General features: G+C 44.0%; 1 protein-coding gene, 1 non-coding gene and 1 pseudogene across 3 annotated transcripts in view; all 3 read left to right on the forward strand.

Annotated features, from left to right (window-relative positions):
- Positions 1-24,568, forward strand: part of WDR43 (WD repeat domain 43) — a 481,702-nt gene that overhangs the window by 166,872 nt on the left and 290,262 nt on the right. For both annotated transcript variants that reach the window (XM_078647513.1, XM_078647515.1), the window contains exons 4-6: positions 6,216-6,336; positions 8,486-8,625; positions 9,881-9,983. In XM_078647513.1, coding sequence (XP_078503639.1) covers positions 6,216-6,336; positions 8,486-8,625; positions 9,881-9,983 — 364 coding nt within the window. The remainder of the gene's footprint in view (positions 1-6,215; positions 6,337-8,485; positions 8,626-9,880; positions 9,984-24,568) is intronic.
- LOC144765448 (small nucleolar RNA SNORD53/SNORD92) lies at positions 9,077-9,161 on the forward strand. Its single transcript, XR_013597436.1, has one exon. It is a non-coding gene; the product is annotated as a small nucleolar RNA SNORD53/SNORD92 (small nucleolar RNA).
- LOC144761230 (intermediate filament family orphan 2 pseudogene) lies at positions 17,424-17,900 on the forward strand (annotated as a pseudogene).

Genomic DNA, 24,568 nt, shown 5'->3' on the forward strand with positions numbered 1-24,568 from the left:
TTTAACGAAGTCGTCATAATTTAATTTGATTATGTCCTTGATATTAGCAGATATCTTAACCTCCAAATATATTGCCGTCTGACACAATCCCATAGTTGCCCCCCCCCTGGTTTATGATTAACAATTATTTGTGTCTTATTTAAATTCAATTTATATCCAGAAACGTCCCCGAATCTGCTAGCTTCTGTTATGCCCTGCATTGTGTTTACGACATCAGTTGAATAAATGGCAATGTCATCAGCGTAAGCTGTAAGTTTTAATAAGTGAGGGCCAAACTTAAAGGGAATAATACCGGATTGTAATGCATGAAGAAATGGTTCTTTTGATAATGCAAACAAAAGAGGTGACAGGGGGCACCCTTGACGGGTTCCCCGGGTAATAGAGAAAGAAACTGATAAGCCTGCATAACTAATTTTGGCCATAGGGTCATCATATAATGATGTTATCCAATTCAAAAATGTACCCCTAAAGCCAAAGGCAGTCATAACTTGCCACAAGTAATCCCACCCCACTCGGTCAAAAGCTTTTTCTGCGTCAAGCATAATCATACCGAGTGGGATGGATTCTTTTTCAGCTATATCAAAAGCTGTCATGGCCATGTTATGTGCTGTGGTGTCCCTACCTGTTACAAACCCATGTTGGTTTGGACTGACTATTTTAGGTATATGAGGTGCTAGACGGGTGGCCAACACCTTTGCAAATACTTTAGCGTCCGCATTAACTAAAGAAATGGGGCGATACGAACCATACTCATCTGGTGGTTCCCCTTTTTAAAAAAAACAAAACAGTTTTACCTTGTTCCATGACCCCGGGGCTTTCCCGCTATCCCCGATAGAGTTAATGACTTGATGAAGAAGAGATATAAGCTCCTCAACACATAGCTTGTATATCTCTATAGGGATCGTGTCTTCACCGGACGCTTTCCCAGATGGCAGAGAGGAGATCGCGTGTCTAATTTCAATTTGACTAATAGGATTAGATAGTTGTTCCAGTTCGAGAGTCGGGTTTTTCAAGAAAGTGATCCAGATAGTTCTGAATGGCTGCCACTGTCGGATACGTTTCTGGAGTATATAATTTTTTATAAAATATTGCAAAATGTTCTAAAATTTGCGCTGGTTGATCAATTATGATGTTATTGGGGCCCCTCCAGTTTTTAATCAAGGTATTAGCTCTCTCGTCAGCTATTTTGTAAGCTAATTACTTTCCAACTTCGTCTCCGCTCTCATATTGTCACCTGAAATTTATGCAATTTTATACTGCTTTTTTCCCAAAAAATTGTTTTTAGGGCCGACTTCAGGCGCCCTAAATGTAATTCCAATTCTGATGTATAAGCAGCATGTAGGCGAAGAGCCTCCGCCAGTAGTAATTCGACTGACAGTATGTTATTAACCAAAGCTTTATCCTTTTTACGGTGCTCAGAATTTTGGTGAAAAAGAAATTGCTGGGTGAACCCCCGGATACTTGCCGTACAAGAATCCCAAACCATAAGGCGTGGAGTTGAGGTTGAGCTCAATAAAATCTGTGATATGTAACTTAAGTAGTGAAATAAATAAAGTGTTAATAAATAAGTGCCTAGGAAAAGAAAAGGTACGAGGTGTTGTATGAGTCTGTTAAGTATCAAAGGATAGTAATATAGGATTGTGGTCGGAATTAATTCTGGGACAAAGTTCAATAGTGCTAGTGTTCACTACTCTGTCCGATGCCCAAGCCATGTCAATACGGGAACAGAGCCTATGGGGGGCTGAGTAATATGTATAGCCGGGCGTTGTAGGAAAAACGTAACGCCAAATATCTTTAATGTTATGTATACGCCCTAACTCTAAAATAGCTGCCCGGGTTCTCCGCATACGTTGGAAGGCATGGCCCCTCGTAGTGTCAATCTGATAATCCATTATGCAGTTAAAATCTCCCATGATGATTAATTCTCCTACCCACTGCAACAGTTCCACATTCAATTGATCAAAGATAAAGGGGTCCGCAAAGTTTGATCCGTAGACTACACAGAAGACAAATTAACTTTTTTCGATCAGTAATTGAGCAATGGCCCACCTCCCTTTCTTGTCGCAAATGATTTTACTAACTTCAGCCCTAAAACGTTTATCTTTAAGGATCGTGACCCCCCCTTATTGGTGCATTGAATGTAGAACAGATTATCACCTCATAACCCAGGTGGCCCAGGATTGACCTGTCTTTGTGGGCAACATGTGTCTCAGATAAACAAAATTGGGTTTGTACAGAGCTATCTCTTCTCGAACCAAACGTCTTTTCCTTTTACTGTTTAGGCCTGCAACGTTCCAAGCCAAGTATTTTACTCGCGGCATTTAATAAAGAAAAAATGTACATACATCCTGTCATTCTGTAAGACTAAGGTACATAATGTACTTCTCTCGATCTGCTTTAAGTTCTCATCTTCCTGTGGGGCTTTTTCCAAACAAAGAAACCCCCCCCCCCACAAACCCCCCAATCATCGCCGACCCTTCCTGCCCCCTCCCTCCCCAAACGAGAGGGCACCCCCCCGGATACAACCTGCTGCCGCTGAAGTGACAGCTACCCTAAGAAGCAGCCTGAGGCTTCACCCATTCCCTGCCCATCCGAATAAAACAAAGTAATTTTCTATTCCGGGTAATATCTCTCTCAATTACGAGAATGAAGCTAATACATCCTCGGCTTCCTTTGCGTCTGTGAAAAAAATAGGTATGCCCTCCCTTGATAACTTTTAGTCGGGCTGGTTCCTGTAAGTATACTTGCCCCCCCAAAGATTTGAATGGATCAATCAATTTGCGCAGTTGCCACCGTCTGTCCATTGTGGCCTAACTAAGGTCCGATCTGACAAAAAAGGACATTTCGCCTACCGTGATTGGTAGGTTAGGCCTAGCTTTTAGAGAAACGGCCTGCCTTAACAGATGGTTCCCAAAATGGATTAGAAATGGGCGTGGGAATTTATTTTGTTTGTTTCTCTGGATTAATGGTAGCCTATGAACTCACTGTAATTGAGAGTCCCAATCCCAGTCCGAGAGGTCCTTGAAAGCCTTCTGTAGTAACCCTACCATAAATGCCCTCGGGTCTCCCCCTTCAACACCCTCCGGGATACCAAAAAGCCTGAGATTGGATCGCCTTTGGCGATTTTTCTAAATCTTCAACTTTTAAATGCAATGATAAAAGCTGATCATCGTGTTGACTAATCACAGTGCTCATTCTTGCCGCCCCTTCCTCTTCCACTCGTTGCTGTAGGTCCCCAATTTCCTGTGACATCCCCCCATCTTTGCATTAATATCCTGTAGCGAGTTCTGTAGTTTAGTATTGTCCTCTCTCAATTGTAAAAAATGTTCTTGCGCTTCCTTCCTATTATTGGTCAAAGTCTGCAGGATGATGTCAAATGATGAGCTCGCATTTCCCCTCTCTTCTTCCAATATTCTGCTAGTACTATTGCTGTCCGTGCCTTGCAATGATTCATCAACTAGAGACAGGTGAGGTTAGTGACCTTATACTAGCAGGGGAAGTAACAACAACCACATTGTTAGGCACCATAAAACTATTAAGGGAGGATTTCTCAATAGATGGATCCAGTTGAAAGTTTGTCTTCTATGGCTTCTGGAGCTTTTATTAGAACATTGACTGAATGATTGGGCCCTTCAGACTCTTGCCGTGCTGTGATATTCAGATCCGATGCGGGCATATGTAAAGCTTCCTTTGCAAGTGGGATATCTTCTGTAGCCGTAGCAGAGGGTTGAGTAACGGTCTGTTCAGGCGGGCTTGCACCAGAGCGCCTCAATGTCATGCTCTTTACCAAGCCCTTGGCTTGGATCCACTTCCTAAGGGGACTTTTCTCAACGAGAAGGGATTTCTTTACCAATGATTTGATATCTATACTGTATTTTCTTACAAATATGATACCATCATGCCCCTTTTCCCTCTGTTTTTTCTTGTTTTTCCATTTTTCATGTAGTTTTATTGTCACATTTTGATATTTAAACTTTTGTTTTAGAAGCAAAACATTAGAAGCAACACACCTATTTGAATTGTTGAAGTAAAATTGACTAAAATGCAGCACGGTCTACCGAAGGCTTTTGGGCGCTTTGAAGTGTTCTGCAATGATTATGACCTTGCCATTAATGTGACCAAGACAAAACTTATGGTCATGTACAAGCAAAAGCTTGTGAGAGGAGGGTTACTACGAATGGTGAACTCCTCGAACAGACAACTCTTCTCCTACCTTGGTATTACACTGGGTTCCAGGTTAGAATGGAAACCACATATCAATCAGTTGGCTACCAAACACGCCCAGTTAGCAGGTGCATTGATAAGGGAACTGCGCCTCTCGGCTACTAAACCTATTGCCCTAGCGATGAAAATCTACAACACCGAAATAAGCGCTTCTATACTTTATGGGGCTGAACTGTGGGGGTTTAGTAACATTGCACAACTGACGAACTCTCAAAATAAGTTTGGGAGGGGATTAGTTGGTCTTCCGTCATCTACGCCACTTCTGCCCCTTTATTATGATCTGTGCTGCCAACGAATAGAGGATGTGGCGCGCTTTAGACCAGTGGCTTTATTGGAGGAGGCTCTGGGTCACACCGGTACTCTCCCAGTATGCCCAGGCCCTCCTCGAAGTTCGAGACGCAGATATAGCCAACAGAATTCCATGGCTGACAGAGGTTAAGGCTGTCTACACCGCTATGGGCCTGAGTTCACTGTGGGAGAACCCTACTGTTAATCCCTTCCCACCTCGAAAGGTCTTTAGGGAGCTTTATTAGTCAATGCTGTCAATGCAAAACTTTGGAACTTGTATTGGCCCATCACTTACAAGAAATGTCCTTGAGCTCAAACATGAATCTGCCTATGAGGGCTATTGGGATATTATTACAATTCCAGAAGACCGGAAATGGTACCACCCATATCGGGTGGGCACCCTTCCTGTCAATTCCTTTACCGGCCAATGGCAAACTAAAAATAATACATCATGTCCATTCTGTCCTACTCAGCCGGAAAGTATAGCCCATATTCTGTTCATTTGCCCTGAGTACAAACATCCTTGGCATAAGTGGTTGAAGCCCATATGTTTGTTGAAGAGCATTACTACTGGGGCAGAGGCCCTAAGGATCTTTCAAACTGAGTTCTCAAAGTATTGTAATTACTGTTGCAATAATTTTACATTGGATATGGGCAATATGGAGGAGGAAGCTATGCCAGAACTAAAATGTTTTTTTATTCAATTTCTGTGTATTATCATGCTAATTGATTATTGACCGTGGATCCTTTTTAATTTATTGTATAGCTTTTTTATATCTTGTCTTTTAAATAATAACTTATCGTATCTAATAACTTGTACTCATTTCTCTGGTAGGAATGCCGTGCCACTGATACTGTTATGTTTTTTTTAATTTGTGCAGTTTTTTAATGTATAGTCTTTTATGATATATTTATCGAAATAAAGACTTTGAATTTGACTTGAATGTAGTAAACCGTTTCTAGCCTACTCTTTTCATATATTTGGTAGCTGAAAATGATGCAGCTCATATTAAAAAGAGGTTTATTAGGAAAATGGTGTAAAATACTTAATTGGGCCCAAAGCTTTGGGATGTGACCGATTTGGTTTTCTCGTAAAACTGTCGAACAGAATAAGACTAAATCACAGTAATGGCGTAGCAGGCTGTAGGTCCTAGAAAATTGGAGGGGGGAGGGAGAAAGGAGAAAACAAGATGAATAACTTGCTGGAAAATAACCATAGCCATTAGAAACTGTTGAACAAGTTAAGTAACATTCTTCACTGCAAAGAAAAATAAGTGTTGGAAGATCTAATGAATTTATACCTTCATTGCCCTACTACAGTCACCTTTTGTTAATCTTGCAGAACATTAGTCAAAACAGTTATATACATCACTTTATACCCTTATGTTTCCAACATATTATGCCCATAGGTCTAGGGTGTATTATACATTAGAAGTTTAGTTGATACACATTGAATCATTATCCTGAAATTCTGTAATTTACCATTCTTTCATGGATCCACATTTAGCATCCCTAGATTAAACACAAGAGCAATCATAATGCAGTCCTTTAAAAGCACATATCTGACAAACTCTTTGACTGGATTTGTAACTTTACCATCTGCATTTCCACATTCTTATATATGATTTGCTAATTAAAGAAAATGGGCTTTCAATAGCGGTAAATCACTCTAACATTTTTCTTCATTTTGTTTCTCCAAACAGCAAATGGAAAGGTGATAACAGCAGTGTCAACTGTTTGTGTATCAGCCCAGATGGAAAAATGTTGCTTTCGGCTGGTCGAACAATTAAACTGTGGGATTTGGAGACCAAAGAAGTCTACAGAGTATGTTTCCACTTTTCTGCTTCCAACAAGTGTTAACACAACCAATATTCAATAGCATTGCAGATCAGCCTGATGTGGTTCCATATGTGTTGAGCTAAAAAGCCAAGTGTACCAACTGGTTCATTCAGGGTAGTTCCCCTTTGCTCAGTAAGTCATTTGCTGATGGGACTAGCCGCTGCTAAACAGCCAGCAATTAAATTTAGTTGCGGTACTAACTGTTACCATAATTTAGAAAGACTTCTCCTGGAACACTAGGTGCTGATAAGGTTGTACAGCTCCAAAGGTCTGGGGTTCCTGGCTTTCCCTTAACATTTACTTTTATGTTGGCAGTTGAGGGACAACTAAAGGAAAGTCTATTGGCCATTCTCTGGGTTGGGACTATTGTACTCCAGTACTGGGCCAGAAAACATTGTCTATTAAATTAGATTTTCCCAGTGTAAAGTGTGTTCCAGTGTGATTTTTTTTTTTCCTTTTCATTTCTTTAAACCGAAGAAATGTAATCAAATAAAATGTTGCCATTGGATTGCTTTGTTTTCTTTGTAAAAAAAGTTTCGAAAAATAATTTTGATAATGTAAATGTGTAACCCATGATGTAAATTAGTAGCGTTCCTTTTCTTCTGTTTGAATCAGTCAGCACTTGTTTTATTACACGTTACTTCTGTCATGCAAGTCACATGTCGTGTTAAATGATCCTAATACAAGAATAACCTTTGTTCGAGGCATGTGGGTGGCTGAACTCATATGTGCGTAGATCGCCGCCTAGTGTTGGGTCCGGATGATTGCAAATTGTTGTCCTGGAAGAATCTTCGAAGTATCACGAGATAGGTGGCTCCTCCCCTGGACTACAGTGCGCATGGGCATCCTCTCCATACTCGGATTGTTTTTTTCCACCATTGGGGTCGGATGTACTTTCCTTTACTCGAAGTTCGGAGTCTAAACTACGCTTTCTAAAGGCCAAAAGGCCTTCTGTATCGTCGGTATTGTTTTGAATCGGTGCCGACAGCTTCTTTACAAACTTTATTCAACTTGGGACTTTGAATCGGGCCTTCTCGGCACCACGCGACCAGTCGTCGATGGAACGGAGCCCATTTAAAAGAAGCCCTCTTTGTAACTCAAAATACCCACATATCGATAAACACCCTGTATGTAACAAGTGTTTATCTCCTGAACATAATGAATCCGACTGCATAGCCTGTGCCCAATTTCGTTCCAAAAAGACACTTCGGACTCGAAGGGCAGCTAGGCTAATCATGCAGAAACCAGCACCAGAGCCGGAAAATATCTTTGACGATGAAGAAGATCTCGTCGATGCTGAAGAATATGAACAGTCGGATCAAGATTCAGAGCATGACTCCAACTACTATATCGACGACGAAGACATCGTCGAGGTAGGGGACGACGAACAAGGGATCGGAGCCATCTGATCAACGTACTCCGAAATTGGTAATATCGAAACCAAAAGCTGTGGAACCAAAAACGAAACCGAAACTGATCGACTACACAGTCTTCGGACCACACTACGTCGATCCATCGGAGTCGAGACCGAAGAAACTCATTGATAATAGGGTCTTTGTGCCAAACTATGTCGAACCATCGGAGTCGAACACAAGGGTCGTCGAGCCGAAAACCAGTGCCCCCTATATCTACTCCAAAACAAAAGGTCGACAGCCGCAAAAACAAAAAAGGGACTCGATCCGAAGAAGGTTGTCAAACCTAGGTAGGTTTTTATCCATGTTTTCTTAGACTAAATGAAGCCGTACAATTGTATATTTCCACATTTGACTGATAAACATGCACATCCTCTGATACCGGTCATATTTGAGCAAATTAAGCAGCAAGATACAAAACACTACACCCACATATAAATATTAGCAAAATATACAAATATATGTTAACATATGCCTGCATTTAAGGAATCTCATCCTGTTTAACTCCTCATGCTGTCTACTCAGCTGTTGTCCTGGAATTCATGAAGGACAGCTTAGAGTCACTCAGGAAGAGCAATCTTCTGTATTTTGCTTTTAAAAATAAATGTTCTGTCTAAATCTGTAAAAATAGAAAACTGGGAGCTGTATACTTGTATTTCCAGCCTTAACTGTTTAAATGTTATATTTAAAGTTTAAATAAGATATTTTTGTTTCTGTGATAGCAATTCACAGGCCATGCGACGGCCGTCACGTCACTCATCTTCACAACAGTACGACCTCCGAATGAAAGTCAGCCCTTCGATGGAATAACAGGCCTCTATTTTTTGTCAGCAGCTGTGAATGACCGGTTACTCAGTGTATGGTAGGTTTCCGTTTTCTTAATCTCTTGACATTTTAATTTATTTCGCTAATCCTCCCTATGGCATTTTGTTCATTTTGAAAGCTTGTGTGCCTCCACCGCATATTTGAAATTGGTTCATGGAATTTGTTTATTGTATGTTTGACCAAGAAAAAGCACAACCGGCATGTTATGAGACTTTGGTTTTGTTAAAATAGTTGGTTTTGACCTCCATGATATTTAAATCCTGACTAAGATATTTTATGAATACTTTATATAATGTTTTGAAAAAGAAATTCGAAAATGCTTCTTCACAGAAGTGGATTTTTCCAGTCAGACTAGTCACTGCCAACTGGTATTTAAGTATATCTACAACTAATATCTGGAACAGACTTTGTCTGTTTCTTTGTATATAATAATGAGACCCACTCTTTTGGCAAGATGGCTTTGTGCACCTTGGGGTCGCTGTTGGCTGATGCTGTGATGATACCTTGCTTTTGTGGTTTCGAATTACTGAAAATGTAATGAAGACTTAAATTTCCTTGGCTGTGTCTGAGCATGCCTAGCAGACCCCAAGGAAGGGCATATGTAAACATGCATGTGCACCATAATATCGTGCTCTTGTGGTGGTGGTATTGAATCTGCCACCTTTCCCATTACTTTTCCCATTCATCCCAGAAGATGGCATGCCCTCAGCAGGCACCTCAAAAAGCGAAACCATTTTAGTACTGACAGTCTGACACTGCAAATGATGATTCGTTGTAAAATTTCAAACTTTCTGGCTGCCAGTATGGCCCTTAATAAACCTATGGAAAAGTAAATTACCTGAAATGAGAGCGTTATGAAAGCACCCAACCAAATGATGTTCGTAATTGTTTTAGAAGAGTTTTTTGTCATAATGTCTTCAGAGAGTGCCACATATGTCAAGTGTACTGTTTTTTTGCGGGGCCTTGATACTCCGATGTAGATGCTTTGTCGACCAATAGTGCAATACAACCTTCATTGCTAAATTAGGTCAAAATAGTCTTCCAGTTTATCCTAAATTATTGTTTGAAGTATTGAAAGTAAAAGTGTCATCTTTGCCCTATCTTTCCATTCTGTCTAAGTTTGTTTTCATATGGGAAAAGCCATTCAATTACAAAAGTCCCTGAAATCTGTGTACAGTTGCCTCTGGGGATATAAATTTGTTCTGATTGTTCATTGAAAGCGCTTTTGTAAGATAACGCAATTCTTTTTTCAACCCAACCAGTCTGACAGTGTTGTGCAAATGTTTATTTAGGCAAGTGAGATCAGAGGTGAAAGAGAAGAATGCCATCTTATCCTTCAGACTTCCAGAAGAGCCAGTTTGTATTGACCTGACTGTATCTGAGAGAAAAGAGGAGGTAAGTGATATTCTGATAAACTTAGTTTTGATGGATGCTTCAAAAAGCAGATTCCTCACCTTTACCACATTTCCCAGGTGCCAGACTGTATAAGGAAGTTTTTCATAGCTTGATAATCGGGGGCCAGTAATATCCCTAAGTGTGTCCAATCTCGTACCAGAAGTACTGCATAGGGGCATGTCCAGTCCTGATGCAGAAAGTGTGCAGGGTCTGTAGAACAGCAGGGCATCATAAGGGCCATGAAGGTTTCATTTGAGGCAGACACTATGCAGTGTAATAGACATGATTAAGTTAAAATGATGAAAATAAAATGGATACTTGCTTTATATGCTCACAAGTGCCCCCACGCCTTTGGCAAGATGTGCATCCTGGGGGTCTGATTCCCAGCATGCCCTGGTTTTGGGCCCCGACAAGGGGAGCAGCGCCTCAGCCATGCTGTATTCCTGGGAGCCCAATCCTCTCGCTGTTAAGAGGTACATCTGTGTAACGTTTTTCATAGTAGAAAGGAGCCGCATATAATTACCAAAGTACCACCCCTGTGTGCTGACATCAGTACCTTTCTGCGCCATGGAATGTGAATACAGAGTTTTGCCCTCTTTTTGTTCAGTTTTAAGTCATGGACCTTGCGCAAGTCCCCCTCCAAGTCAAGGACGTGTACTCATTCCTGCTCTCAAGGCCATCCCCCAACAAGTGTTCTTCTGCACAAGATCTGCAGTGGTGGCTCCTTGACTTCAACCTGCCCAGTGACGGACCCCTCTCACTTCCCCATCCAGATGTGACGGATGCATCACTGCTCTGTTGGGGATGGTTATCTGGGAGAGGTGGAGATCAGAGGACTTGATGCCTCCATATCAGTTTGTAAGAGTTGCGGGCCATTCGCCTGGCGCTAAAGGTCTTTCTATCATCTATCAAGGAATAGCTGTTACAGGACTGAGCTACTGCCATGTGTTACTGCAGCAAGCAAGGGAGTAGTGTGCCAGAGGACTCTGAACCTTTGCAGGCCTTGGGAATGTCTGGGTCTTTCCTCGATTGTGAATTACCTGGTGGGATCGCAGAACGTTGGGTGGAAAGCTCAACTACAGGCATCTGGCGGATTACAAGTGGCAATTGCATCTGAAGTGGCGCAGGGAGACTTCAGCACCCTGTCTAGATCTGCTGAGAATGTGCAATGTCTAAACGTTTGCACGATGGTGCTGTAGTGGAGATGCATTTCGACTGCGTTAGAACATGGGACTTTCTGTATGCCTTCTACAGCTCTCTTCCTTGTGAAAAAAAGTCATGAACCACCAGGCCCAGGTCATCATAGTGTCCCTGGATTGTGCCAGTAGAGGGTGGCAGTCTGAACTTCCGCCAAATGTGTCTGCTCTCCGCTCAAGCTACCAATTCATGGAGATTGAGCTGTTGCAGTTTACGGCATGTGATTGCCAACTGAAGTTGTGGATGTCATTTTGGCGTCTAGACATCCTTCCACAAAGAGTTATTTACACCATTTGGTGGCCCAAATTTGTGTCCTGGTGTGAATTCCACAGACCGACAATTTGCAAGCCATGCTGTTGGATATTTTATTAGATTTGTCTTTTGTCTCAGCAAGTCCTTGCGGTGGGCACTATTAAAGTTTATTTTTCAGTACTTTCAGCCTTCGTGTTTACCAAACCCAACCGTCCTTGTTTAAGTCACCTAAGGTGATTCGGCTCATTAAAAGTTTAAAACGTGCGTTCCCTCTTAAGCCGTTTGTGATGCCACAGTGAGAGCATCATTTGGTGCTAACATTTCATATGTGTTCTCTGTTCGAGCCGATGCACAGCTGTTTGCTGTGCCTTCTGACACTAAAGACTGTCTACTTTGTCACAATAACTTCATCTGTTATGTAATTGAGCTGCAGGTTCTCTCTGTGCAACCGCTATACACCGCCTATTTTCCAGTAAAACTTGTGCTGATGATCTGGAGGGCCTCTTTGTCGATATGTGACTCCTTTTCACGTTTGGCAATCAATCACTGTTAGATTTGGGAGTCTCTAGTTGGCACAGGTAGGTACTTGTGACACATAGGGGCCCATGCCTCTAGTCAGGGTAAGGGTGTATACTCTTAAAATAACCCCTGCTCACCCACTTGGTAGCTTGGCACGAGCGGACAGGCTTTTCTGATGGATACATCTGCCAGTGGATTCCTCACCATGTGAATATCCTCTGCATCAGCAACATTCGTAAATTCTTTCGTAGCTCCTCGCATCGACGTGGACGATGTCACAGAAGCACGGCATCGCGCACGGCTCCGCTGACTTCATTAAATCCATAATAGGACCCCCTCGGCGTGATGACATCAGTTCCCTTTTTTCCGTGTCGACGCTAACTGTTTTTCTTGGGATCCTCAGCTTGTTTGGTTACTTTGTTACTGATACTTTTTTCGTGTTAAATCTTGTTTCCAGTCGATATGTCATCGAGGAAATCTGGGTTCAAGCCCTGTGGAGCATGTGGAAAGTTAATGTCGATCAGTGATCCGCACAAGGACTGCGTTTGGTGCCTGTCATCTGACCACGACGTCCAAGGATGCTCCAGCTGTAATAAGATGAACCCGAAGGCGCAGCGAGAGAGGCGAAGCTGCTTGTTGCAAAATTGAAATAGAAGAGATTTAGGAGGCGTTCGAGGTCCTGCTCGAAGTAGAGGTCTGCTTCGAGGTTGTCTTCGTGTCATGCTTCTCGATCTAAGAAGCATGGGTCGCGGCGCCACTCTGCAAGAGAGTCGGATCCGAAGTCGAAGTCTCCAAACATCGACATCGGAAGGACTATGTGTCTCCTTCGCCTGTTGCATCGTATCCGGAGTCGCAAGGTGAGCCATCTCCTGTGGCTTCTCCGGAGCATTCCCCGGCTCCGGCTTAGAATCCTTCCCCGGCGCCGATGCACTCCATCTCGGGAGGAGGAAGAGGCTCCACTGCCTGAAGGGTCTTCGACTCCGATGGATCCTCCCTCGAGTCCCGGCTCCAAGGTCTTCGACGCCGATACCATCTTTACCGGCTCCGATTCCGACTCAACCTCGTACTTTCCAGGCTGTGCCTCCTGATCCGAGCACGACGCCGGCTTCGTCTGAGTCTGTTGTGGCTCAATCTACGCTGATCCCAAGAATGAGGTCTAGGCAGGAGGCTCAAAGACTACTGGAGGAGCAAAGGTATCGAGCAGAGGAGAAGAACTGCTGGCGTCTGAGGACCTGTTTGAAGAGCTTAAAGAGGAAAGTGGCCTGTAGTTATCTCCGGAGTGGGGGCTTTCTTAGACTCCTGATGTCCCATCAAAGGATGTTGCACCGTATCACACGGTCATTAAAAAGGCGCCCGAGCTCTTTGGTTTGAGTTTGCCTACTGCAGAGTTTAAATCTAATATATTAACGGAGGTTCTTCATTAGCCCTCTTCAGTTGTGGAACCAATGCTGCCATTTAATGAATCTATTGCAGAGCCCTTTTCGTCTCCTGCGGTATCAAAGGCTGTAGCAAGAAGGTATAGGATTGCTCCTGGAGACCCGGACTTTGACTTCTCATCCGTCTCCTGAGAGTCTGGTAGTTCAGGCAGCCTGCTCCAAGAAGTCTACCGGAGCCTTCCCTCAAGTAGCAAGTGATAGGGAGTCAATGAGATTGGACCAATCATCGGCCAGCATGGCCTTAAAATCTACGAATGTGACATGCCTTCTGGGGCGTTATATTCACACACTTATGGACGCCGCGAAGCAGTTGGTACCAAAGATACCTGAAGAGGACAGGCAGAACTTCAGTGAGGTTCTAGCGGATACGCAGGCTGCCGCTCACCAGGTAATTCAGAGCGGTTTGGGTATGGCTGACTCTGTGGCAAGGGTCATTGGATCATCTGTTGCCACCAGGAGGGCTACTTGGCTGAAGACTTCTGAGTTTTCTCCTGATTTGCAGGTGACTTTGATAGATCTTCCTTTTGATGGTTCGGGTCTGTTTGGCAAGAAGGCAGACGCGGCCTTGGAAAGGTTCAAGGACAGTAAGGCGACGGCTAGGTCTGCAAACCAGAGGTTCTTCAAGTAAGAGGTTCAGAGGATTTGGAAGGTCTTCCTTTTGCTCATACAAACAGCCGCAGCAGCAGCAGAATTCCCTGTACAAAGCCTACAGGGGCAGAAACAGGGGCCGTGCTCGAGGTAGTCAATTCTCCTCTTCTTCCTCTTCCTCCCCCTCTTCACAGATCACAGGCACAAATATGGTGACAATCACATAGAGATGCTGCAACATGCACCTCTAGACAACAAATGGCATCCGATTTCATGCAAAACATACAGACCAGGTCAGCCTTGGAGTGGCTGACCTCTGATCCACCCAGCCCCCCTCCCCCTCCCCCTCCTGCCATAGCAAAGCAGCCCTACATCCACCATTCTGGATTATGTTGGTCCTGTGGGGGTCGGCTTACTCATTTTCTACAAAATTGGGAATCAGTCACATCAGACCTTTGAGTTCTCAATCTTGTAGAGAATGGGTATGCTCTTCCCTTTCGGGAATTTCCCCCAAATTACCCTCCTTGTCAAGGATTTTGCACAGAGGACCACCTACTTCTCCTGCATGAGGAAGTCTTGGCGTTACTGAGAAAAGGTGCGATAGAGGTGGTTCCGGAGCAGGAAAGGGGTCAGGGGTGCTATTCCCAGTATTTCTTGATACCCTAGAAGGATGCCAGGCTTCGTCCAATCCTGGACCTCAGGATCTTGAACCTCTTTTTGAAGCAAGAGAAGTTCAAGATGCGCACCCTTGCGCAGGTTCTTCAAGCGCTGCAGCAAGAGGACTGGATGGTGTCGATAGACTTACAGGATGCGTATTTCCACATTCCAATTCAGAAGTCGCACAGGAAGTATCTCCGTTTTACGGTATGATTGCAACATTACCAGTTTGCTGTTCTTCCGTTTGGTCTTACTACTGCACCACGAGTCTTCACCAAGGTGATGGCGGTGGTGGCAGCCCATCTCAGAAGGTCGGGGATACCAGTATTCCCCTATGTGGACGACTGGCTGATCAAAGCAGAGTCGCCAGAGAAGGTGCTCATCATCTGCAAATTACAACTCAGTTGTTATACAGGTTGGGTTTCTCGATAAATGTGCCCAAATCTTACCTAGTGCCCCCTCATCGCAACCGGTTCATAGGTGCGGTACTGGATACCACTGTGTGTCGGGCATTCCTTCCTCCAGAAAGGATTCTCGACATACAGGAAATGATATCTTTGTTTTACAATGGAGCGGTTGTTCCAGTCCTGAAGGTCCTTTGTCTGCTCTGTCTGATGGCTTCCTGTATTCTGTTGGTCAACCATGTACGCTGGCACATGAGGGCACTCCAGTGGTGTCTCCGCAGGCAGTGGTATCACCACAACGGAGATCTCAGGTAGTCCATCAGGATCTCCAGAGACGCTGCAGCGGATCGGTCTTGGTGGAGCGTGGAGGGCAATCTGTCTCAAGGAAAGCCCTTCCATCTTCCTCCATCGGTGGCCACAGTGATAACTGATGCATCCAATCTAGGATGGGGTGCTTGTCTGGGGGACCTGGAGATCAAGGGTCTTTGGTCTCCAGAGGAAAGGTTGCTTCACATCAACCGTCTAGAATTGTGGGCGATACGTTAGGCACTCAAGGCATTCCTCCCTTCCTTCGCGGTCCGTCGGTGTTAGCCCGATCACGAGTGGATGCTTCATCCGGAGGTGGCTCGTCGCGTCTTCAGGACGTGGGGGAACTCCTCGGGTGGACCTGTTTGCCACTCACGAGAACGCTCACTGCCTGTCATTCTGCAGTCTCCAGTTTCCGATGCAGAGCGCTTTAGGGGACGCTCCTTTATGCGTTTCCTCCCATACCCTTGAATCCTCGGGTTCTGAGAAAGATTTGCCAAGACTGGGCCCAAGTCATATTGATTGCCCCGGATTGGCCAAGAAGGGTGTGGTATACTGGTCTTCTCCACCTCCTCGTGCCCTCTGCTCCATCTCCCTCTCAGGGCAGACCTCCTCTCGCAGGGGCAGGTTCTACACCCCCCACCTCCAGAGCTTACTCCTTCATACCTGGCGATTGAACGGGGCAGCCTGAATTCTTTATTTTTTTAGGTCGAGCTGACCTAGCATTCAATGCGAAAGCATTGAATGCGGTCAGCAAGACAACTAATGTTACCCGTATTTGGGAATGTGGACACGAGGGTGCACGAGCGCAGATTTGCTCAGATTTGACCTCGTGAGCGCGCACGGCGCCGTGCCCCTCTCGTGCCTCATTTCCATGCGCAAACACACTCCACACTCACGCATGCGCACACACACTGCATACACACACGCAGACCCACGCTCACAGACACACGCACAGACACATTCGAACACACACAGACACACGCGCCTACCCCCCCCCCCCTCTTACCGGGCTCTTTCGGCGTGTTCCGTGTCTACTCTGCAGCGCTGGTCGGGCACTCACTGGGCTGTTGCTGGGGATCGGGCTCCTCTCTGCGGCAGTCTCGTCGCGGCACCTGGGGGCAGGACTTCACTTCCGGGGCTCCCTCCAGCACCTGGGAGCCCTGCAACACTCTGGCTGTTTTGCTGTTGGCAGCCCCGGGACTCTCCAACTCATGCGGAGAGGCCATTAGTTGGCCGGCTTCACTTCTTCCTCGGCGGTTTTGGGCGGGACTTCCTGCCGGATTGCATGCCCCGCCCCCGTCTCAGCCAAAAGTGCCTGACTTCCGGTTTTCACGGAGCAGGGCTGCAGCGGTGATTTTTTTTTTCTATTTCCAGTACTGCGTGGACAGCGGCCATGCAACACTGGTTTGTCAATGTGGCCCAAGTCAACGTACAAATTAACAATGTGAGACGGGCAGGCACCGTTTAGCAATTTTTTTTCGGAATTCCCTCAGGTAAGGCATTCAACGGAGCAAGTGCGTGGCTCATTCGACTCACATAATCAACTGTGAATTGATATGTGGCTTAATGTTGGGGTGCTGTGGGTATTTTACTTTTCTGGCTGCTGGCTTGCTTCTTCACTAACCTTGGGGGACATGAGTCAGTGCCCCATGGAACACTTCCGGGTGATGCACTAAATGAAACATTATTTCCGATGCAGAGACCGGTGCTTAGGCTGTCGCTGCGGCTCCCGGCTTCAGAGCACAGGCTGTGGATGGATTGCGGCGGTCTGCAGAGCCCCGCATACAGACACTGCAGCCCCCACTGCAGCCACGGCCGCCACCAGCGCCCTCCCCGCCGAGGCCTGGCGGCCGCCCGAACCCATGACTGCGGATTCGCGGCCACCGTCCGAACACTTACCCGGAGACCCCCGAGCATGTCCCCGGCGGCCCTCCGAGCCGTTCTCCTTGGGGCGGCCCACAGAACCCACTCACCCCCGGACCTCAGACCCCTACCCCTCTCACCGGGCCTCGGGGGCTCCACCGGCCCGGCGCGCCCCCCACGGGGGCCGCATCATGGGCTCGCTGCTATTCGGAGACATGGCCCGAGGCATGGCTGCCCCCGCCCGCGGGCCTCTGCTGCTCGCGCCCCCTTCGCCGGTGCCCTCGGCCCTGAGGGATGATTTGGGCTCGGACATTCATCTGCTGCAGACCCTCAATGTCCGCTTCCGCCGCTTCCTGTCCCGGGTGCACGAGCTGGAGCAGCGGAACCGGACGCTGGAGGGGCGGCTGGAGCGGACACCCCGCGAGCCGGCGGCGCTCACCCGACCGGACCGCTTCCGCACCTTTACCCGAGACCAGGGGGTGCAGACCGGGCCTTCTCAGGGCTCCATGCCCGGCACCATCTGGAACTACACCCAGGTGCGGGGCACACACACCGTGCAGGGACCAGGAGTGACATGGACGCATCCTGATGGAGTAGGGGTCCAGATCGATACCATCACCCCCGAGATCCGGGCGCTCTACAATGTGCTGGGCAAGGTGAAGAGAGAGCGGGACGAGTACGGGCGGAGGTGAGTCTGGGGTACCCTGCGATCACCATCCTGTGACTGTGGTGCAATGCCGTCCGAACACTAGCACATGTCATGTACACTTTCAGCTACTTCCACCACTACCTGATTAGATCTGCATCCCCTTTATCATCACTTATGAACACTGCTCCTCCTCTCACCATAATCAGTCTTAGCATCTCTCACTGACTAGTTAGTGCACAGTACTTCTGTCATCATAACTGGTGTATAGGAGTTACTTTATCGCTGGCCCATACCAGGCAATGCTCACGATCTGGCCCTGCTAACTGGTTCAGTTGTTGTGAGCCTTCACACATTGGCTTGAAATGCACCCCAACATATGACCTCTATAAATAAGATGTAAGACTAATCGATAGAGGACACTGCCATCTTAACTGATCAATACCAGGCATTGGCGTTTTCACATGTCTATAGCACATTGCAAACGTTTTAGAAAGCCATCACTGCTAATCTACCCAGGGCATTTCCTCACTGCTTACCTTTTGAGCCAGAACAATGTTGTGATACACTTGACAACCACTTAATTGTATTTGCCTCACCTGGAACTAACAGGCCTGCCCACACAACAACCCATAGCTTAGCATGACAAAACATAGCATAACAAAACAAAGCATAGCATAAAATAACAAAGCATAACATAACAAAGCATAGCAAAACAAAACATAGCACAGTAGACCAAGCATAGCATAGCATAGCATAGCATAACAAAACACAACACAACCGAACATAGCAGAACAAAACATAGCATAACATAGCATAGCGTACCAAAACATAGCATAACAAAAAATAGAAAAACACAACAAAACATAGCAAAACAAAACATAGCATAGCACAACAAAACACAACACAAAATAGCTTAGCATAACAAAACAAGCTTAGCATAGCATAAGAAAACAGCATAACATAGCAAAACAAAACATAGCATAACAAAACATAGCATAACATAACAAACCATAGCATAACAGAACACAACACATAGCATAACACAACATAGCAAAACACAACAAAACATAGCATAGCTTAACAAAACACAACAAAATATAGCATAGCAAAACAAAACATATAATAGCATAGCAAAACATAGCATACCAAACACAACATAGCATAGCATAACAAAACAGCATAGCAAAACAAAGCATAGCATAACATAAAACACAACAAAACATAGCATATCATAACAAACAAAACATAGCATAGCCTAACAAAACATTGCATAACAAAACACAGCATAGCATAACATAACAAATCAAAGCATAGGATAGCAAAACATAGCATTGCATAACAAAACAAAACATAGGATAGCAAAACAAAACATAGCATAGCATACAGCATCACTCCGCACCACCACAGCATCACTCAGGGGCACCACAACATCACTATGTGCTACCACAGCATCACTGAATGCCACAGCATCACTGAATGCCACAGCATCACTCGTTCGCTAATCACAACATCACTCAGCGCCACCCCAACATCAATCTGTGCAACCATTCAACAACACCTGGTTCAAATGTTCTCTCAATGTTTCAAGCTTTATTACAAATGTAACAAAAAGATGTTAATATTTCACTTCTGTTCTTGGATTTTCATCACAATAAAATACACTGAACATAATCTTCACAAAAGTTATTCACAAACGTTTAATCTTTTGCCGTTATAAATTACAATAACTTTTATTTAAGTATTAATTATAAAAAAAAATGTAAGCCATTGTTGTTTGTAATATCAATACATCTAAGTCACTTAAATACAACACATATTGCATTACAAATGCTATGTGTCACATTTGCAAAAGTTAAAACTATTTGCATTGTAAATGACAAAGCTATTTCGCAATTTTCAAAACCAACACAAATACAAAATTTGTCATTTACAATACCAATAGCTCAAACTTTCCTAATGCGAGACCTATTGCATTGCAAATGCTTGTCTCCCATCTGACGTGGTGGATGTTATTTTATCAGCCAGGCGGCACCCCACCAAGTCTATCTATTCTTATAGGTGTTCCAAGTTTGTCTCATGGTGTGGAGAGAAGTCCATTGACCCCTTGAAGGCTCGCTTGTCTGACATTCTTCAGTTTGCACTTACTTTGGCTCAGCAAGGGTTTGCTGTAGTGTAGTGTAGTTCCTATCTTCCCAATAGACTCTGCGCATTGGAATAATATATTCAGCAGTGTAGACGTAGGACTGAGGTTATCTAGGTCTCTACTGACTATATTAGACTTAAGGTTTGCCAGCTAGCTCAGAGGTCACTAGAAACTTTCTCGAATAAACGAGGAAGAGTTTAACCTCCCTGGATAGACAAGAAGGGATTAGCTTCTGACAACCATAAAACATGACAACTTTGCTCTCCCTGAATAAGAGTGTATCTCTAGAGTCGTGTGAAAACAAAAGACAGCTATTTCACTCAGTCAAATGTGCGTACTTAGTTTCACCAGAATGCAGAGAAAAGAGAGACGGGCGTTTTCAATAAAAGGTGTTATTTATTGAGCAGTCTTCTTCCTCATACAAGAGAAATGAATTGCCACGATTGTAATACTCATGGTAAAGTAAAGTGCGTACAGTAAAAGGAGGATTATAAAATACTGTAAAAGCATTGATATGGTTTCTTAGCCATATGATACTTTAAAATAGATAAAATATATACATACATATATACATTGACTAATCGTACTCAACTGGTGCTTCAAAATACGCCTACCCCGGTGTACCTGACCTAAGCCTAATACGTGGGAGGGAGTAATTAAGTAGCAGTTTAAGTTAAGTTTGTTTTGCCAAGAATCTGACTCAAGAATTCTCTGTAAGGGTTTAGTCAGTTCCGTACCTGGGTAATAGAAAGCAGGAGGTCTTGTATCTTTCTCAGGACTCGATATCCCAGCAACCCGCAAGGGTAGGCTGGAAACGCCAGAGCTGGATTTCTCGGCAGGAGAAAAGACAGCGTCTTTCTCAGCGCGTCAAAGAGGAGGGGCAGCGTCCATGGGCTCTCGCATCAGCTGGGCTTTCGGAAGTAGATAGCTGCTCTGCTCCAGATTCACCACCGTGTGTTTGCTTAAGGCAACGTTGGTATATTTATACCTGAAAGGTGCCTGGGTTTGATGTAAGGTTGGACATAAGACGTCAATAAAGATGTCACTAAGAACTGGCCATTCTTACAGTGCTTTACAGGAGTTCTAGGACGAAATCAAAACAATAGCAAGGGGGATTTCCCAGGTTGCTGGAGGCTTGGTTTTGTTTAGAGAACTCGGTGTGCTTACTAGGGGGCCGGAGAAGTAGCCTTGCTTAATGTGACAGCATGTGCTATGACTGAATTATGGATATGATTATTATGCCGTTGTATGGATATTATTGATTATAGCCGGAAGAGGGCATAAAATAGGAATATCGATTCAGGTTTCCTAGATAAAACACTACACCCACTCCACGAATTAATGTCCATCATTACTAAAACTTAAGCAATAGTAAACATAAAAGGTGCATGTGTATACCAACCCACCCCAAAATACATTTTTGCACTTGAAATGGTGTATGCGAAATACATGAAAATGATTATAGGTACTGTACGCGTTTCAAGCAGTGTAATCATTCATTAAAAAGGATGCATATATATATCGACATGAATGATTTGCGAAATTTACACATGAAATGGCTCTTAATACAGAAGAAAGGGTCGAGACCATTCCATCACATATAAATACAGTTGCTGTAAATGTGCTAGAGGCTGACGTGATATATTGTCTTTAGAGTTCCTAAAATAGAAGCTCTGTTCTCTAAGAATAGTTCTACTTCAAGCAGAGTACATGTGCCAAAAAAAGGTAAATATTTTGGTATCGGAAAAAAATATAATTTCGCTTTCAGGGGAGAGAGAAAAAAATATGGTTCCAAATATGTTCATTAGCTTTTGTTTATCAAAGCCGAAGGCCGAATTTAGAGTTCAGGGAACGCTGTGTACTAGTTTGCTTAAAAGTTATTCTTTTTGTTCGGGGGAAAACATCATTTCAGACAGACTTTCAAAAAAGCAGTTTACCGCTTCAGGTGAAAGTTAGACCAAGTTGGAAAATGCCGCAACTGTGCAGTCATGAGCATGATTGCTATCATCGATGACAGGATCAGCAGTGCTCACAGAAGGTCGTACCTGGGTGATGTTGCTCTCATCTCGCACTTCACTACCCTTTAATCGCAGTGGTGAAGTCTCAACGAATGCCGTCATCAGGATGGGTAACCGCTGGGGACAACATGATGCATGAGCCGTTACAGGACTTAGCAAAGTATCTGTATCCAATGGTACTTCTGATTGTAGGACAGACGTCCAACACGCATTCTACTCCGCATAGCATACATCGAAGCACAGGTAAGATACAATTCTGCCAGATCGGTCTGAATGAAAGAAACCAGGTCATATTCAGATCTCTTAGCCGGGCTAATCCAAGGACTTTAGTTATGCGGTCCCGATAGCGTATAGCTAGGATCGTTTCTTCCATTATTGCTGGAGTCTTGTCTGCGTTTTGGCTTGCCATAACGAAGCAGGAGAATCAAAAATAAAATGCCTGCTAAGAGTCCCAACAGGAGTGGTAGGCCACCAAAGACAGAATGGACAAAATTAGGAAAAATGCCCAGAATTGTATATTCCGCTCCTTTCTGTGCCAAGCTGATTTGTGTATCAGTAACGTTAAAGATAGAGAATAATGACGTTGTGTTGATTAAACGCCAAGTAACGTAGCCTGAACGCAGATTTTGTAACGTCCAGCCAAGCTGTACAATAGAACGTAATTGGGACTGACCATGTTGTAACATTAGTAAGTCCTGCTCTATAATATCTATAGCAGATGATACAATATACATATGTCCAGTGAATATATTCTGGAAGACAGTCATTAACCCATTGTCCAACAGAAAGTGATTTTTCCAAATGAATACGGTCAATTTCCCGTATTTTCTCTGCTGTTTCAATTTGCATTATTTTCCAAGCTTCGTTGTAAGCTGCATATATACCGGCTGCTATGAAACGTTTTTGACGCTGTTTGCGTGGTCCCATTATGAAATCACGCAAGTCAGCACCATCTTTAAGTAAAGTCAAGTGTTGCTTAATTTCTGCCAGTGTGGATTTCTGTAGCCATTCGAGGCAGTTTTCCTACACTGTATGTAGTAACTATCCCTGGATGTTGTCTCTGGGAGTATCTTGGGTCTGGCCTGGTCAATTTGAACCCCTGTATTTTGTTCAGGAATCTATCTTGACAGTTATTTGTGTCTGTGGGCCAGATCAATCATTTTTTCTAATCAGGACGTGTTCTGTTTTGGTTAAAAATATGGATACGTCTATCTCAACATCTGTAGTGCTATTACTGTCAGGTGTTGGCTTTGGAATAGACGGTTTGTTGAAGTCTTTAATTTTGGCTAGGCCAAGACAGGTTGTCTGTTGAATGGTATCATTCAAGAATATAATTTGTTCTGGGATCATGCAGGCTCTAAATAATGATTCTATACCTTGGACCTGCCAATCTTTGGTACCCCAGATGGTTTTTGTTTCAATATTCTTTTTCCAAAAATCAAAACCAAATGTAGTCATTTTTTCATTAAATGCTTCTGAATAGATTAATTTAGTGTTTGTCAGCATCGTTTTCATTCCGGTCTTATTTAACATTTTGAAATAAAAGGCTTCTGCTTCACTTGTGTTAAACCCTGAGAAGTATGGGAATTTCTCATAAAATGTTTTTGAACTACCTTTTGGTGGAGTTGAACAATGTTCCCATTGATTATAATTTAAAACATTTCTAGGTTGAGCAGATTTATGCAAATAGTGATGCGCAAAGTGGTTGTAGCAGTACAATTCGTCTTAATTAGATGAACCCTGCAAGTAATTATGTTCTGTAAATTTTGCTGACATTACTAAATCTGACCTCATATTATTAATACTTTCAAAGTCCCAATCATCAGAGAATGTGCTCGGTTTTACAAAGTCACTCAATGAAATTTTGAACTGGTGTGGATACTTCAAGAGCTCGACCGGGCCATAAATATCGTATTCTGTTTTGTCCCAAGCTACCCCACCGGGTATTGGATTGACAGTGACATTCACGGATGATGGTTCTCTTTTCTCGATGTTAGATGACTTGTGTGGCTTTAGGACCAAGTTGATGTTCTGACTTGCTGTGTCCATTGTACTATATTTTCCCTCAATGAATTTTCCCAAACAAAGAACCATGATGAGCCAAAGCAGGAGGAAAAGTACACCTAACACAATCCAAAATTCAATCCATGGAGAAATCAGATAGGTTTCTTTGAGTTGATGAAAGAGTTCTGTTACTTTGTTTTTAAAAGATTTCGTTGTTGGCTGTTCGTCAGGCTCGCTTGGATCCTCAGAAAAGTCATCGAAGTTGATGAAGTAGCCAGATGCAGTTCTATCAATTGTTGGAATCGCTTCCGGATTTTTATTTGCTGTTGGAATTTTCTTTGTTTCATTAGCATAGTCTGTGGCTTCATCGTTGTAGACAGGTGTTTCTTGATGAACTGTTTCAATTTGGGCTTCAAGAGGCACAAGTTCCATGACATTATTGCACAGTCCCTTTTTAATCACTGCAGGTTTATCAAATGTGATTAGTCTCTCAGTTTGAACCTCTTGTATTGTAGCAAACTTTGGTGTTCTGCTATTTCTTGGGAG

The sequence above is a fragment of the Lissotriton helveticus genome, chromosome 6, assembly GCF_964261635.1.
Source record: "Lissotriton helveticus chromosome 6, aLisHel1.1, whole genome shotgun sequence".
Lineage (NCBI taxonomy): Eukaryota > Metazoa > Chordata > Amphibia > Caudata > Salamandridae > Lissotriton > Lissotriton helveticus.